Genomic DNA, 19,618 nt, shown 5'->3' with positions numbered 1-19,618 from the left:
GATCAACTTGTCCGAGAAGTTCATCATCAACTCCTGCAAGGCTTTCCACCGCCGTGTTGAGACTGTGATTGCTGCTGAGGGCGGCCATGTTGAGTGAACATGTGCACAAAGGTCGTGTCTCAAAGTTTTGTTTAAAAAAATATCAAAATCATTTATCAAAGAATAAAATTATTGACATTTTTCTAAAATCAGTCATTCAGTACACGTTTTGTTTCCTTGTATACTTCAAATTAACACCATAAAACCGATTGTTAATCTCGACTCAAAAGTTATTCAAATATCTATCATGAAAATTCTTCTAAAAAGATAATTTTTTTCAAGCCATGTTGTGCCGTGTTCTGTAAAACACTACGACTTTTTTCTTTATCTAACCTGAATCATTATGGTATAATTACAGGATGAACGTAATAGGTATAATGGAGAGGAATTTCTATCTCATTAAATCAATTATTTCTTCAAACAGAAAATTGCTATAAACAAATATAAAAATAACGTACAAACGCCAATGACCGTCTAATCCTACATGGAAAATATTCGAGCAATTATGATCGATTGAGTCGGTATCCCTCCCCTCTTAATCCTAAAATATATGTACTTTGCTTTGCGAAGTTATTTTCTTTTTATTATAAGGCTGTAATAATTGAATTTCAACTATCCACTGTAGCTGTCTCCAATTTCAGGAATTGCAGGTAAAAAAAAAAACCACACCTATTATACCTTGCCATCTTCGACTGATGCAACTGTAATCATAGTTTAACAAAATTAAATGCATAAAGAATACAATTAACGTTTAAAACAATACTAAGGGGAAAGAGTATACTTGAATTCACACGTAATAAAATAATACAGTAAATTTTTATTTACAGAAAAAATGATGGTACATTAAATGTATTTATATATTTTCGCAGCTCTGAAGAGGGTTTCTAAGCACTTATTAAATACTTTGGAACTATGACAAAACTTCAAGTCTTATTTATTTTCCTTTTTGATAATTTTTTTTGAGATACAATTAAAAAATTATGTCAATATTTTTCTCCTATATCAACAATCTATTAGAATATTATATAACGTGATATATCGATTCTCGATCGATTAGAAAACAAACCAAATATATTGTATGTTATTTTCTAAAAATGTAATAGTACTGGGTTTATTTATATTAGTTGGTAGCTTATCGATTCAATTTGTCCTAGCAAATTTAATTTTGATGTTAGAGTATTTTTATTGAATTAAAATTGAAGAAAGTACAAAGAACTGGTATCAACATAAAAATATAATTAGCTAATTACTACAAGTATAACATATATATAAATCTTAATATTTTCAAAACAAGTATGATTACCACAATTTGTATCTAATAATCAGCAAAAAATAAATAAATTGAATTACTTTGCAATATTTATTTTTATTAGAAGTATTTGATGTCTAATCCTATTACACTTTTTTGATTTAATACATCCAAATTTCAACTGATTAATGCTTCACCTTTAATATCAAATTAATTTTCTGCTTTTACCTAACTAACATGAAAATCTAGACTTTATTTATTTGTTAGCTTTTAATTGATCGATTTTATTTTACCCATATCAATGTTTTGAATGTTAGGTGGTTGAATTTAAAAAAATATATTTTGATAAGAAGTTATTAATTCAAATAATAATTAAACAGTTGGGAATCATATCCTATTTATATTTCTGCTGTTGAAGAAACAACACGGCGTAGGTTTCATTTGTTGTTGCCAATAGAAATATTGATATTTGTAAACATAACTTTTATAAGAAATTCATGTTATCTGGAAGCAATTTGTGCTATTTAAAGTAACTTTAACTTGAAATACTCATCTCAGGGAAAAAATTAATTAACTGCGTCACAAAATTCGTTGACGACGTAATTCATTATTTATGTAAGGTGACTAAAAAAGTCATTAAGAGCCAGATCAAAGCTGTATATAGAATAAACAAGCAATTGGATGGTTTAACTTGCCCAAAATTATTTTGTTAGAGCTGAAGTGTGAAATCAGATTTAAGATTTACCTCAATTGGAGAGGAGAAGGTGCTACGAAAATTGATTCATACGAAAATCGATCCTTTGTGATAATATTTTCGATAATAACTATTTAATTTTTTTATTAGGGTAGAAATATAAATAACAGCCTGTATATTAACCGATTTTTCGCCTTTTTTCCGAAAAAAAGTTTGTAAAATGGAAAGTAAAAGTATTATAGATAACGGCGTGTGATATATTAAAAAATATTATGATATTGTTATCTGAACAGAAAAATAATTTTTTTTTATAATACTGAATTGAAAAAATCATGATCCTACAATTTAATAAATAATTTTTGATTAAATTATGATATTCTTTCTTTTTCTATGTCCTACTATTTAATTTTTCTATTAAAATTTCTTCAAAAAAGAATATTATCGTTCAAATATTTTGATGGTCTTTTCACAAATTGATAACGATATAGTGTTTTTGTATGGAGTCTATGTATTAAATTTAAGTTCTGACTTTCCCCTACGAAATGAAATACTTTTACATATTCGTGAGAAATTATTTTTGAAGCTTTGCACCTCTGTAGAACAAACATTCCTAACAATTGGAATTAGAAACTTAAAAACGACTTCATAAAAAGGGTTTTTGAGTTTATAAACAGTTGGAAGTTAAAGTAATTCATAGCATTTATCTGAATCTTTCTCACTAAGTGCTTAAAAAGTATGTTAACTGAAAATTAGTGAAACAGTAGAAATTTGATAGAAAAAACCTAGACCATATTTGGATTCAAGAGCTAAAATTATATTAAATCCAGTCCATTTGCATCTCAGCAAATACAAAATACTTTGATTTTGTTCGATAATGTCTGTTTCTATGAATGTAAACATCAGTTTTAAAGATATAATAATTCTGAAATTTCAACTACTTTTGATTATTTTTTAGTAAATTATAAACTTTAAGTTCTTACCAATAACCAAAAGAGTCATATCGGTTCAATATAATTTTTTTAACTATTCTAATGTATCTACTGTTCAAGTTTATTTAACGTAAAGTACAATGTATTATCAATTGTTTAAGTACTTCTTAACCCTTTTTCGATTACAATCATTGAGTAACGGACAAAAGAAGAGTTTAACTTTCCATTTATTGTTCCACAAAATTATTACTTACTAGATATTTTTCATATTACATACATAGATTGAATGTAACTATATGAGACAATTGGGAAATGTTGTTTGGGCATTTTTAGTGAATTAATCAGGGGAAATAAGAGACAAAAAAAAAAAAAAAAAACACTTTTCAAAAATGTTGAGAAGGAGCGTGTGAGCAATCGCTTCTTTCCTTTTTCTATGAAAAGAAATACTCTCATTTTTCTAACTGAAATGAGTTGTAGTTATCGTTGTACCTTTCACATGTAGAAAAAGAGAAAAGGAAAAATACAAAACAAATATCGTAGTTGTAATAAATAATCATGTGTTGCTGGTGTTTGACCTCATGTGAGCTACCAATGCGAATACAAATGAAAATACACGCTGTTATCCTTTGGCTCGTTCTTGCTATACCAAGCCTTGTTCTTACCTTCATCCTTTACTTTTCATCTACAGATTTAGAATCAAATGAATCCTTTGATGGAAGTATTGAGAGCTCACCCACTCATAACTATACTTGCTACGAAAACTATACTGTCTACATTGAGATATGGTATACTGCAAAGTTTTGGATTGAGGGAATCCTTCAATTTGGTGTAGGACTTTTGGGTATATTTGGGAATATCCTTACCATATTTGTTTTGTCCAAAAACAAAAAGACTAACTTCAATAATCTACTTATCTATTTAAGCCTCACAGATCTCGTTTTGATAATCATCTTTATGGCTATGAGCACCTCCACCATTGCTGCAAACTTTCACTCTCAGGCTCAGCCTCCTTGGTTCAAAATTCTATTTCCATATTTTCTCTGGCCATTTGGTCATATTGCCATAACAGCAAGTGTGCTGATGGTTGTGGCTGTGTCTGCTGAGAGATATTTGGCAATTTGTCGACCTCTTCAATATAAGCCTAGTCCTAGTTTTTATGTGTTTCTCGTCATGTTTATCAGCTTTTCGGTTAATGCAGGCAAGTTTTTAGAGTATCGATGGTATGACTATTTTGATAAGGTAACAAATACAACTACATTGTATGCGGATATTACAACACTCATGAAGAATGAACATTATGTGATATTTTCCAAATGGCAGGAAATTGTTCTCACGGGAATCCTACCACTTCTAGCTCTTATCATTCTCAATTACGGAATTTATGCAAAAATTCGAAAGTCAACAAAATTCAGGAAAAAGACATCAAGTAACTGTGGCTACATGGGGAATTCAACAAATGTTCCACGAGTGACAACAGCACCATTCAGACGCAATGTTAATCAACCCTTTATCCGTCCTAACAGTACATTCTGTGGAAAATCTGGGTAAGAATAATATTTAATTAGATATGTAACTGTGTATTCCTTGATACAAGTTAAGAGTTAGCATCGGAAACTAAGAAGACTAGAGGCAATGTATATCAGGGACACTTTTTTCAATAATAAATATCGAAAAACCCACCCAATTTTGAGACGTATAAAGTTTAAATCTTACAAATGTAAAAGAAGACTTTTATATTGCTTTTTATTGGACACTTGACACAGGGATGAATGTAAATTGAACATATTTTCCTTACGTCAACACCGTCTTGCGTGGTATAAAAACTGACAGTACCTTGTCTTAAGGTATTTTTTAAGAAACAAGGTAAATTTAAAAAATATATTTTTATTCTATTTAAAATACACTAATGCCTTTGAGAAAATGAAAATATTTTATTTTATCATGTCAAAATATTTAATGCGATTAATTATGAAAATAGAATAATTATTCAAATATTCTCATCTAATGACTAAGTAAAATAACGAATTTCTTTGATCTTTTGGGTATATTTGTCCATTCATTGTAGACTCCTTCTTTATAAGAATATTATATAACTCTCATATACCTTGTTATTTTGAATATGTTTTATTCAAATTTAACAGAAAATGATCGATTAAGTAATGAAGAAGAATAAGAAAGTCAATTGATTTTCTAAGGCAATATGACTGTCGATAATGTTTTTTATCATTCTTTATTTTGTTTATATATTATATAGAACATACATACATAGGTAAATAAACTGGAGCACTTGCTAAATACCTATTGTAGAAAAGTTCTAAGACCTACCTCTAAGAAGTCATTAGAATACTCCTAATTGACCAGTATGATCTTGTACCTAGAAAATTTTATTTTATAATATTTTTTACTATAACAATACACATTAATTATGAATCTGGCGACGATCAGTTTCATTGACAGCCTTCAACTGCATCTGGAACCCCTTGCACACATTGGCAGCGTAGTCCTTTTCCATGATCCTCTGCTACTGGTTAATGGAGGTCTTGAGGGTATCAATATTTGGGTGGCAGATTTTGTAGGCCTTCTTTTCAATTTGCCATCAAATGGAGTAATCCAGTGGATTCAAATCTGGGGTCTGAGGGGACCAAAGGTTTTTGACCAGAAGTTCATGTTGATACCCATCCACTCTTGTACAATATTAGTACTATTGTACAGGGGCTCGTCCTGCTGAAAGAAGTACGTGGGTTTGTTGGACTTCTTCATGGTCTTGGTAATATATGGGACCGCATTTTCCTTCAACACAATCAAGTAGTCGGCTGCAGGTAACCGGTATCCAACAGGAAACCAAATTGGAGGATTTTTTCTCCAGTTGATGCCACAAACTCCAACATCCTCACAGATGCCGGATTCTTGGTCTTGGTTAGTGTCCTGATGCTGTTGTAAGTCTTGCCAAAGCATACCACTCAATCATTTTGCTCGTTGCTGATGGGTCAACGGTAAAGGTATTTTAGTCTGAGAAAAGAAATGAATGGGTTGCTGTTGTGCTTCAGGTTGTTCAAAAGTTGTTGAAATTGCTAAAGGTGGAGTTCTTTTTGGCGTTGGAACAGGAGAGGCCTCCCCATTCTTCTAAACGACCTTCCTCTTGCCCACAGTAGATCGATGAACCTTCTTCTTCTTCTTGGAGTACTCTGACATCTTTGTTGTGGGAGTGCCCTTAAAGGTCTCTATGATATCTTCATTCTTCACTTTGGTGGATCTTCCATTCTTGCGTTTGTCCTTAAGGTTGTCCCCATAAGCTTAATGATTTCTGACCCGACATACTCTAGCCTTGCTGACGTTTAATTCCTTCATTATGTCCGATGTGGTCCTCCCAGGGCTGATTAAATTGCCTATGATGACTCTTTTTCTCTCCATCCACCCATATACAGAATGTTTGTTTACAAGATGTACAAGAATCAAAGGCTTAAAATCTAAGCTATTCAAAAATTATAGGAACTTTAAGATTTCATCAACAACACCTCTTCAAATATGTATTTTTAGAAGGGCTCATTACTTTTTCTACGCCCGGTATGTACATAAATAAACATTATAATTCATACTCATTGCTCCTGGATAGAATTTCAACTAATATTATAAAAATAAATCTTAAAAAATCAGTAAACAGACTAAGGAAAAGAATTAACAATCACGACAAATACTTATTAGCAATTTTTAAAAACTTATTAAAATATTTCTTTCATCATGGGAAATCGATGGGAGGTACCAAGATCTTAACATGGAAAATTCAATGACTCACATCGTCCAAATATTACAAAAAAATTTAAATTAAGAACAGTAATAAATATATGGTTAAACGAAAGTTCAGGTTTTTAAAATAGGATTCAATGTGATAGAAGTAAAAGCCAAGTTAATTCTAACAGACTCATTCCCTCTTCTTTAATAAATACAATCTTCTGGTCTAAATTTTTAAGTAAAGTCAACCAAGTTGCAGTTGGATATTGGTAACAATATTTATGGTTATCAATATATAAAGCCTCAACTAGCAAGAACGAAGTTGAATCCCTTATTTGATTATTAAAAAATTTTTTAATTAAAGGAAATAAATCTTTCATTCATTTTTCATTTCGGGGCAATCTCTCAGTCTATATAAAGCCATTTTATCAAAACGTCTGAGAAAACTGTATACTTTCAAAGCGGAAACGAAGCGTTTGCCGTAGGCTCTGAAGGGCAAGAGTGACCATATTGAATAGCCTTTGTATATCATATTTCGTATACTTAAATCTTCAAAATTAATTAAAATAAATATTGACAGGACTTTCATTCTTGTCTATTTTTAAATTTACCAATTAAATAAGCCACTCTTTAAACATTTTTTAACAATCTAAATACATTTACATACTTAATTGAAAAATAAATTATTTTCTACCTATTTAAGTACACGACTGTTAGACTATAGGTTATAAAGGGTTGATAACCACATAACGATTATTTATAATGGCTATGCATCTATACATGAATGCAAACAGTTGAACCATAATATTTTACATACAATTAAGTGTTACAATAACCCGAATTAGACAAATCTTCCAAACATTTTATTGAAATAATTTATACATATATTAATGTATTTTTTTGGGTCTGTTATATAATTAATATCCTAAATCAGAAAATTACATGATGCATGAGCAACATGTTTTTTTTCTATTAAAGTAATGAAGTTTGCAAATGTGGAAGAATAGGGGGGGGGAAAGTAAGTTGAGCGAATAAAAGACAGTTGTTTTTATCATGTTTCTGCAAAAATTTATATCAACATTATGCTCATATTTTTTTTTATCTAATAAAAAAGAAATCTTGAATAATTTAAGTTCTTTCATATATCATTTAAATTGTTAAACACCAATCTGATATTTTCTTACTATTAATTGATATCTTCTTTTCCGTTTTATAAAAATTACTTAGTTTCAAAATTTCAGTAAAATAATTACTCAGATTTTTTTTTTTTTTTAATTCTATACATTTTATAATGTTGACTTTTTTTAAAAGAAAATAAGAAACTATTACCTTCTGTTGTTGTAAAATGTACATCGATAGCGTTTAATACAAGACCTCAATTCTTCCCTTCCCCAAGGCAGTACTAAACTCCTTCCCGATAAGAATCACTGATCAAATGTGAAATAATAATATAAACCCTTGCCTACTTCTTTTCAAATCCTAGGGCAAATACTTGCCTATTATTGGTTATTTTACCAATATTAAACTTTACATGATCTTAGTAGTTATTTCAAATTATATTATGTGCATCAGTTAAGTACTTTTTTTCCATTATGCTTCTAATTTCATTATATGAGATAGTAGCTGGAGAAAAAAATAATATATATTTTGTTGACTGGACAGTTTTTCTAAATTAATATATTATTATCAAACTAAACATCTTATATTATATTTTACAAGTAACAGTCTTTTTTCATATTCATTGTTGGGGGATAGGTAAATGATCAGAATACATAAAAAAACATTCTTTGAGACCTCAATAATTAAATCCAGAATTTCTTAATACTACAGAAACTAATGAAGTATCATCCCAAAAAATTGGATACATGGTAAACTAAAAATTTACATATAATGTGGAGCCAAAAGTTTAATAAACACAAGATAATACAATGAATTTTCAGAGAAGTAACATATTTTCAGAAAATATATAAAATACTTTTGAAAATTTAAAATATTATATTATATTAATGTGCTTTATACAATTTTATCTATTTTTTTTCTATCTACAATTATTTACAGAGACATAAATTATAAAGATATGGTCTATAAATTAATATAGGTTTGTGTATGAAGACAGAATATTCCTTGTAGAAATTTAATTCTTAGATAAATATCTTTAGATAGGTTTAATATGGGACTTACAATATATTATATAAACTAGGATAAAAAAAAAAACAAGGAAAAAAATGAATTGTGATTGAATTATGTCATCCCTAAAGATAACGTCTAAACAATTAGAGTATAAATAATAACATACGTTTTTTGAAAAACTGTTTGATTAATATTTTGGAACATGCTTTATCCTAGGACATAATTTTAACACTCTGCTACTTTCCATTCAAATATTAAAGTAAATATTTTCCTTAGGTTTTTAAACACTCCAATACAGACACTCCTATTATGACAATTTAAAATAAAAAATCTTTATAAAATATTCCAAATCTGTATATTTGTATGGATGAACCCTTTAAAAAATTTTACTTTGGTTCTCATCTACTTTTTGATTAAAATAGTGTTTATTTCATACTAAAATAATGAATCAATATGAAAATCCTGTTTACAATTGTTAAATTATATGTTATAAAACTAAAGTTTTAATTTTATTGAAAAAATGGCAAATTTGAAAACCCCATGAAGAATTTGTTAACTTAGAATAGTTTCCTAATTTATTTTTATTTTTGGGTAATTACTTCCTTTGCGTATGTATATTCCTTTTTTTCTTTCTCCTTTTTTAAAATTTCAACATCCAAGGAGAACTATTATGCAATACTTATATTTTTACTAAACAAAACTGGGATCAAAAAGTCCCAAAACAATTAATAATTGACTATTGTTTATGCTACCATGTTCGAGAAAGAATCTTTAAAAACTACATGTAGAATGATAAAGATAATTCAAAAATACTCGTAAATAAAGTAGCAAAAATAAAAAGTCTTGAGCAAGAGAAAATACAGTGGTTCTCCCCACCTATTGCGTTTTTTTGGGAAGAAGAAAAATTCCATGTTATACGAAATTTGCGTTATATGGAGACTTTTACAGACTAAGACCCCTAAAATGGGAGAAAATATTTAAAAAAGTCAACTTATTACTATTTTTTTTCTTTTTTACTATGGTTAGGACAATAAACATAATTTATTCATCATAAATGATTTAAAATGATGTACATGCTGGACAAATTACTTGTAATATAGTTGTAAAATTTAATATAAAATGGGGTATTTACTAGAATTTTAATCCAGTCATTTCAATACTGTGAAACTTTAAGGCTCTAACCAATATTTTTTTAGCTACCTTTTCAATTGGATGTTTGTATAATAAATTAAACAAAAAAAATCAGACGAGGTATCAAATCAAAAACTACTATAATATGAATATAAACATTCTAGGAAAAACACAGACGGACTTTTTTTGTATAATTTGCATGTACAAAGTCGAATATTTCTCCTTTTTTTTTAAAAAAGGAATTTTTTTTTCTTTAAAGATTGAAAAATAGAATTGGATTTTCCTTCTCCCCATTTTTGAATTTATATATTGTTTTTCGATATTATACATGTATAGGATAGTTAATTTTACTTAAATGTTGAGTACTAAATACATATAAGAAGATCAAAAAATTAACCTCCACTCATTTTCCCTCTCATGTGATGTTCTCCAGAATAATTTTAACTTTGATCCAATTGATTGATGTGAATGGTATGTAATTTCATAAATTTAGTAGATAATTTTCGATAAATGGGGCAACTGCTTCTAATATATTTATGATCTTGATTGAATCTAAGACTCCTTCATTATAATAATAAAAAAGTAACAATTGAATTAATAGTGTTTTGTTGATGTACTCACCACTCTGGAATAATTCTATGTCCTCTTTTGCCATTTCATACTTATATTCCATAGTGGGACAATTAAGATATAAAAATTCGCATCTATAATGGAGCAACATGTGATAAACAATTATTAAAAAAATTAGGAGCAGAAGGAATTAAAATAATTTATTTTTATAGTATTGTCTCTGATAGTAACTAAATATAAAAAAAAACAATAGAAATATTAAAATACAAAAATTTGCTTTCTTAAATTAACTTAAAATAATACAAACACTAGACATACAGGGTAATCTATTACATGTGTGCGCGTCTAAAACTGAACACTCTGAAATTTTCAAAAATAGGTAAATAATTCTGTCATTTTTAAAGTGATTGACGAATTAATTTATTTAACATGAAAGATGAGAGTCTTAGACACAAGTCTATTCCAGCTTCAGCCTAGACCGGAACTTGCTGAATGACTTGGCGATGAAGCTCTGGTCGAGGTTGGCTCAGGCATTCTTGAGGGTAGACTTCAGCTGGGCCTTAGACTTGTATTGGACTCCCAACAGACTCCCCTTTAAACACCCAGCCGCTGCAAAGTCAAGCGGCGAACAATCAGGCGACTGAGGCCTTTTTCTTAAGCTTGTTGAGAAGACTCCTCGACCTTGCAAGGCGTTTTTCCTTGTCTATAGGCTTGAGGGCTTGACGAGGGGGTTCTTTTGTAGACCTTAAAGCCAAGATCTTTTGATTAACTAGCCGGTCCATGGTCCTTCTGCTGACGTTGAACTCCCTGGAGAGGCCGCTGAAGGTGACCTTGCCTCTCTTGTCCTCGACAGACTTTTTCACGGCAGCAATCATTTCGTCCGACCTTCGAGGCCTTGACTTAGATCTTATAATCGCCTCAGGAGTCCCTTTGGCTACTACGTTGTAAACGGTGGTGTGGCTGCAGTTCAGAACCTTGGCAATTTCAGTGGGAGTTTTTCCCCAAGCGGAAAGTTCCAAATTGCGACTCGACGTCTCTCCATATTATAGGCTGTTGTTTCACTGTTGCTATTTAGATTTTGCTGGAGTTTTGTTTATAACTAATCAAGACATTTTATGAATAGTCTTCATTATTTTGTAATAACTGTAAGATACATACATAATATGCATGTTAGTGCTCTTTAGTGACATGGCTCCCCACGAGATAGCTAAGGCATACCTCGCATTCAGATAGATTTTATCAAGAACGAAGGCTTTCATTATAAATAATCGTTTTACATTTAATGTAACTTTCAATTGTGTAAAAAAATCATCTTTCTATCTCTTACAGAAGTCTCATAATTAGCCGTTAAACTATTTCCGGATTTACCTTGTCCACCCTGATATCGGTCAAATTCTTAATCATTGGTTTATGTAAAAAAAATAGATTTTAATATAGAATAACAATGTGTTTCTAAAAAAAATCGTTATGAAGCGGCTCTTGCGTTTTTTCCCGAACTTTCACCATGTTCTTATCTTTTACAAACACTTATATATCTCTAAAATTTTATAAATCTAGCTTGTATCTAAAAAAAAAAAAAACTATATATGTTATGACACTTTTATCTCAAAGTATCACTGTATTATTTTCTTTATCATCTAATTGAATAAATTTCACTTACTTGTATATTTTACATAACTTACTGCATAAAAACCTTAGAAAAATATATGTTTAATGAGATAATATTGAAGTTAAGCAACACTTAGCAGAAAATTAGGGTATTTCATTGATGCGTAAAATAAGTATTTAGAAGAACTAATATTAACGTTTATTGAAAGCAAAGGTATTCATTTAGTGCATATTTCTTTGACAGACGTTAGACATTCCGTATTACCTATGTGTAGGTTTTTTTTTTATGAATAATATTTGAAAAATGATAGATATATTCAAATTAAAAGTATTTGAAAGGAACATTCTTTTTAAGGGCATATCTTTTTTTAAGCATTATTGAACTATTCATGGGTTCATTGGAGGTATTTGTACAAACAAAAAATATAATTATCGTTATTCATTGTATGTAATATAATGAATTTAAAAAAATATGGTATTTAATATTTGTATTGTAGAAGAGACAAGGAACAGTTGGAAAACTTTTTGTTATTAGCTAAATTCCTCTGAGTTGTTTTACTAAGATTCGTCAAATCTTAACACAATATACATAAGTATATATGTATACTACTACTGTTCATTTGTGTGTTTTTTACATCTTAAGTACTGATAATTCCGATGAGATCTAAATATGATAATGAACCTATATTTTCTTTTAGAAAACAATTCCAAGTAGACTAAATACTTGAGTTAGTTTTTTTAAATTAAAGGAGAATTAAAACTGTCAATAGTTGGTTCAAATTGACAAATTAAGGAAAACATAAACAATTTGTATAATATTTTATCTCAATGGGAAATTACTTTCAACAATAAATAATTTTATAATAGAGGATTATAGTTAATAGTTTAGGTTATCAGCATTGTATTCAATTATATATAAAAATTAACAAGTAAAATGAAAACTTTGATTCAACTGAAAAGAGCCATGTAGTAAAAAAAAGCTGTTCTGAAAAACTACTCCAAAAATAACCCTACTCAAAATAATCACACGGAAATGAATGACCACCATATTATGATACTTCAATGGAATCTCAACTATAAATATTTTACTTTTACCTATAAGAGTAAAACAAAATTACTTCAATTGCAACTTTAACTGAGGCACAGTTTTACTCTTCTATATACTGACAACTTTACAAACATTTGCTAATATAAACAATTTATGATAGAACTACAGTTATTGAGAATAAAAGGCAACTCTTATATTGAAAACATATAAGCAAAAAAATAACGAAAATTTATTATTTTATAGATAAATTTAAGTGCATTATAACTCAATTATGTGCCCCTTTGTTGGAAGACATAACTACTTTTTTTTATTTGATTGAGCGGTTATTATTTCCATATTATTCAAATAAATAAATACTATAAAAATAACACGGGTTAGAAACTAAATATATCGAGTAAAATTTGCTAGTTCAATGCAGAATCAAGTATTATAGTTAAGAATTAAAATAATACTTTATACTACAATAATCAATTAATAAGAAATATATAAATGGAGAAAAAAAGATAAACATACAATTGAAAAAAAGAAGTTCATGGACAATAGAATATATACTCGTATCTATGTAAATATAAATGAAATTTAACATGAATTAAAAACACATGTAGCGGACAATAACTTTTTCTTTCTAATGAAATGATATATAAGCTCTGACTAGATATATTCTATGAAGTTCCTTGATTAGTTTTATTATCTAATCTTTGGAATTTAATCGATTATTCAAGCCGCTATTGTGACGAATAGTTTTCTGCTCGATGGAACATCAGTAATGTCCTCCGAAGATGAAGCTGTACATAAAAAGAACGTCGGAGTCCACAAAATTCAAATGGATAAAGCATATATCTCTAGATATCCTAAGTCCCCCATAGAACATAGTTCACTTACAAAGAGGTACATACTTTTTTTAAAGATTTAGAAGGGGAGAAATCAGTCTAAGAAAAGATTGGTTTGTTTTTTTCTAACTTTTTTTGCTATTTTATTTAATAGGTGGCTGTTACTTCCTCTGTTTTTTCTCATCAACAATTATGGAACCCTTAAACTTAATAATTTTAACGTATGATTTGGGGATGAAACTAATAAGTTTAAGATGGGAGGAGTTAAAATGATATGATGGAATAACCCAGTATTAAGGATGTATTGGTCCCAAAATGTATGTTACCTTACTAAATCCTAGGGACGCGATCAAATGTGACGTAAAAGTAGTCTTTAAAAAAAAATAGTATTATAATATCAACCAACCAGTGACGTCATCTGCATCTCAATATAATCTTCATGGATCCAATAGTTATAAGAATAAAAAATATTAACTCCATTGTTAAACTAAAAGAATTCACTCTCACATTTAAAAAATAATGCATTGTAGAGATTACTCTAAAATTTGGGAGCTTCTTCAAGGACCTATAACAGGAACCGAACTAGAAGGGATGAAGCCAATTTTAAGACTCACATTAGGGACGTACATAACCCTATATCACCATTATTTAATTTTTTAATCAATCAAACGTGGTATATTCGTTTTTGTTTCTATTATATGAAATTTAGTTAGCTGATAAGTTATTTTCTTGCACGTAGTAATACAACACATATATATATATCATCATAACATTCTGTTGAATAAAACTCTTATGATATGTCTGTCGGTATTAAACTGACATTTTTTCAATGGCTCAATAATTAAACGTCAGTTTTAGGAACTATTTTTTTGAATATTGAAAAAAAATATTTCCGTCTACAAAATGATTTCACTTCACTTAAAGAATAAACATTTTTTTAAAAAGTAATTTTCCTTCAAAAATGTCATATTGACTAATTTACATCATTATGCATTGGATGGGTTTCTCTTCAAATCACTTTAAAAATACATTTATTCGGAACTATTTGATGGAAACGCCTCTTTACTTACTTGTCTTGGCATCTTCCAAATTTTTTCCGACATGGCTGTCGTAGGCAGTTCTTGCTAAGCCAATTTACTGAGATATTTGTTTTGGGCAAAACTTTTGCGATATTTCTGACTTAGATTAGAAAACTTTTAGTTTGATTAAGGCCACAAATTTTTTTTTTTGATGCTTCAAACAATATTAAACATCAATTTCCAATTTCATTTTATATAATTTCTAACTTAACTTCGTTATTCTATATTTACATTCTTTTCGAATATTCTTGGAGTAATTCTCCCCTATTTATTGTTTCTTTTTTTTTTGTTCAAGGTATGTTAAAAAATAAACAGATTGCGTTTTAATTGATCTTGGAGGTTAACATTTAAAAAAATTGAAAATGAAAGAGAAAAGAAGCATCGTAAATACAAAGGAGATAATGACCATTAATTCTAATAATAAATTAGAAAGCTATTTTTAATATCTAAATTATTAAAGGTTTAATCGATTTTGTTTGTTCCTTTACATACAAAAATGAAATTAAAGGCTATACTTCAAATGATATCAAATGAAACAAAAATTCAATGATATTGAAGTTAAATTGTTTATATTTGCACAGTTTGCTAATCTCCATTAATGAATGTATACAAAACAGTCACAGAATGCATTGTATATAATGCTCCATGATGTATATCATGGACATATATGAACTAAGAAATAACAATGTAGTCGTATTAATGAAATATTACAGGTGTGTATTAGGGTGTCGCGTTAATGTATTTTTTTGAGCTATGCAAATACAAGAGGTATCAAAGTTTGCGTAATTATTCACAGATTATGAAAATAGTAAAAAAAATATCTGCATCATTTGGAGGGCTCTACCACTCTTCGCAGTTTTGTAAAAATGTACGTATTCACAGATTTAAACTGTAGGTCTAAAATAATAAAAAAATGAATTTGGAGAGTTATTTTATGGTAAAAACAAAAATGGGCGCTCGGTATAGTGCAAAAACTCGACTTATGTTCATTTTTTGGCATGACTTTGACCATGACCTCTCAATATGTAATGGCTTTTTACTGTGACCATATATAATCTTACTACTAAGTTTGATAAAATCGATCTGTAACTTTTATTATTATATTTTATTTTCTTATTAAAATAAATGATACTAAAATTTTGTATCATTTAAAGGGCTCTACTGGTCTTCCAATTTTTGTAAAAAATTATGTTTAATCCATAATTAAACTGATTGCTTAAAATAATACAAAAATGAATATGGAAAGGTATTTTATTATTAAAATCAATGACCCAAAATATCGAAAAATGATATAAGTAAATTAGAGATTATGATAGACTACAAAACTAAGAGTTTAAACTTATTTTTGTCTCCAAAATTTGACATTTTTTCTCGCAGCTTAAATATTATACTTTTATTGGAAATTTCAGTTCCCCTAGCTTTATTATTAATCGCAATGCCAACTCCCGAATGTTATCGATCATATCAAACAACAAACTGAAAAGTAGGTTTTATGAGTTTACAAAAAAAAAAAAACATTTCTTTCAATAACAGAGTCCACGACAGACCTAAGATTTTCTGATAAAAATCTAGAACAAACAATCAGTTTAAAAAATACTTAGGTCCATCATTAAAGACGTTTTTTGCTTGATTGGGAACCACACTGGAGCGAGACGTTAAGAATTTAGATCACAAGTACTTGAAAGTTTTTTGATGAATTATGAGTACTTGCATAAAGTCTGAGATAAAACTCAGATACATAAGAAAATACTGGAACGTTACCATCCCAAAGAAGTTATAGAAAATCAAATCTCAGTTTTATCACAACCTGAATCATTTTATTTCGTATACACAACGCTAAGTCGTGCTACAAGTAAATTTTTGCTATAATTCAAATACCGGTAGAGCCCTCCAAAAAATGCAAAATTTTAGTACCATTTATTTTAATAATAAAAGTTACGGATCGATTTGGATCAAACTTGGTACTAAGATTATATATGGGCACAGTAAGAGACCATTACATATTGAGAGGTCAAGGTCAAAGTCACACCACAAAATGAACAAAGGTGATGGGTTGCACTCTACCGAGTGCCCATTCTTGTTATAACCATAAAATAACTCTCAAAATTCATTTGGAATTATTTTAGACTTACAGCTTAAATCTGTGAAGATGTAATCTTTTACAAAACTTTGAAAAGCGGTAGAGCCCTCCAAATAATGCACAATTTTTTATTTTTTTTTACAATTTTCATAATTTGTGTAAAATTATGAAAATTTTGATGCCTCTTGTGTTTGCATAGCTCAAAAAAAATACATTATTGGGACACCCTAGTGTGCATGTAGCATCGAATATGTAGTACTGTTTGTTTTTTGTTATTGCTCTCTGATGTATATCATAATTCATATACATTTACAATATATGCTAACATTTGAATAAAATGAATATACTTTGGTATGAAAAAAATAAATTAATTCTTGGAGGCGTTTTTATATAGCATACGGGAAGCACTTGCTTGTTTGTTTTTTTGTTAGTGGGTGCCTCTGGAGACTAGAGTAATCATTCTTGTGAACAGAACACAGAACACAAAACAGTCATATGATTTGATATAGGTAATTATTGAGTAATATCCATGTAATAGGGAGAGTAAAACGTAAAATTTCTGAGGGAACTATCTTCTATATTATTAAAGCAAAATTTGTCTTTCAGCTGACGCTTAATTACTGCTACTATCTTTTAAAATAAATTTTTTAGTTTACGTTTATAAAATTAAATTTTATGGAAATACCCCCAAAAAAAAAAAAAAAGTGAAAAATACTTAAATTTGTTGAACTCAAACAATATATAAATGACTAAACGTTATATTATTTCAGCTTTCAATCTTCAAAAGATTACTTTTATCTAATATTGGATGTTAAATAAATACTTTATATGTTATATTAGATTGACCTTCTCAATCATTTTTTTTGGATTTATCAAAAATCAAATACACTGCGCTTAGAAAAACATTTATTGATAGGCATAGAACTATGAATGCTCAAGTGAAAGTAAAAACTATTTTATTTTACTCAAAACAAAATCACATTTTTTCATTTACCATGGATAAAATAATAGTAGTCCAATATCCAAAGTTGTTATTCTTGTTGACAGATCAAAAAGTCAGCATCAATGAAACATATAAACGTTATCTAGGACTATAGAATGTCTATTTGACAGAATATATAGATTAATTTATAACTTGTTGTTGTTGTTTTTTTTTGGTTTTTTAAGGGGGGGGGCAATATTTCCTATAGAAATAAAAAATGCTATGATTAATCCGATATAGATGCGTCTTTAATACGTTCTTCATATATAAGATATATATATATTATGACTGTTTCATAAAAATACATATATCATAATAATCCTTTCAAAGGATATTACATTATAACATATGTATATTTTCGTATAGTCACGTTAATATGCGACTCATTAAGCTCCGTCTGGTTCATCAAAGGAAATATGTTATGTACAATTATACTCGTAAAAAAAATATTAAGAGTAAGATACTTTATAAAGTTCAAACTTGAACATTGTCTTACATCTTTCTAGGCTGTTTTCATAGTTATTGAGGAGACAACATGAATGACGGAGTGCAAAACAGATGATTTTTTGAGAAGGTTTAAGTGTAGTCCTAGTTGTACTGAGATTTGAATTGTGCATCCACAGCATATTCCGACCTATGTTCTTGTTAGATACGGAGTAGGTGTCGTATTTATTTCTTTCATCTCATAGCTAAATATACAGGACTAAGATAGATTACATTCAAGCAGCACTCAAAATATCATCAAGACGGAGTCTAACAAAAAAAAAACGATTTTTTTACATTTTTGTGTATTCAAATTCACCAAAAAAGTAAAACCAATGTTTTATCCTTTGAAAAATAATTCATCCTTGGTTTTATATTGAAGTATTATCCAATTTGATTTTTTTTCTATGTAAAAATTTTTTCCTTTTGTCTCATGTTAAGTTTTCAAGAGGATTATTTCAAAGATATATATGATGAAAGTATATTTATCATATTTCTTAAATAGAATGTTCAAAACAATTGTACATAATAAAAAAATATAAAAATAGAATGTTCAAAGCAATTGTAAATAATAAAAAAAATATAAAAATAGAACTGCCCATTTTTTTTCCTAATATGTACTATTTTTAATTATATTTCAGCTTAAAATTTACAAAAACGAAATTACTTTTTTTCTGGATGAGTTGTTTTGCATACCTTTTTATGAAAATTCTAAATTATCATTCCCATGATGTCTTTAAATTTTTGAAATATTACGTAGAATATGTAAGAATCTCCTTGCTCGATACGGAGTGGGACATGTCTCTATTTATTTCCTCTGCTCTCAGCTAATGCAATGTGATGTCATGTCAGCTAACCTGCTCTCCTTTAAATCATTCTTCAAAATTGAAAATGTATAGAATGACAATTTCAGTTTCTTTTATTTTGAATACTGATAAGGCGTACATTTACAAACCTAAAAATATACGTAGGTTTAGAATGAAGTTATTCAAAATGAAAATTGATTAATAATGACATAATACTTACTAGGGCGGTAA

At 28.6% G+C, this 19,618-nt stretch overlaps 1 protein-coding gene across 1 annotated transcript in view; it reads left to right on the top strand.

Annotated features, from left to right (window-relative positions):
* The first annotated feature begins 3,384 nt into the window (after window positions 1–3,384).
* The window catches only part of LOC121119348 (FMRFamide receptor), a 61,695-nt gene continuing 45,461 nt past the window's right edge, over window positions 3,385–19,618 (top strand). The window contains exon 1 of the mRNA XM_071889513.1: window positions 3,385–4,455. Within this exon, the coding sequence (XP_071745614.1) occupies window positions 3,467–4,455 (989 nt within the window). The 5' untranslated portion in view covers window positions 3,385–3,466. The remainder of the gene's footprint in view (window positions 4,456–19,618) is intronic.

The sequence above is a fragment of the Lepeophtheirus salmonis genome, chromosome 6 (assembly GCF_016086655.4).
Source record: "Lepeophtheirus salmonis chromosome 6, UVic_Lsal_1.4, whole genome shotgun sequence".
Taxonomy (NCBI): Eukaryota; Metazoa; Arthropoda; class Copepoda; order Siphonostomatoida; family Caligidae; genus Lepeophtheirus; species Lepeophtheirus salmonis.
This window is presented reverse-complemented; position numbering and strand designations above follow the sequence as displayed.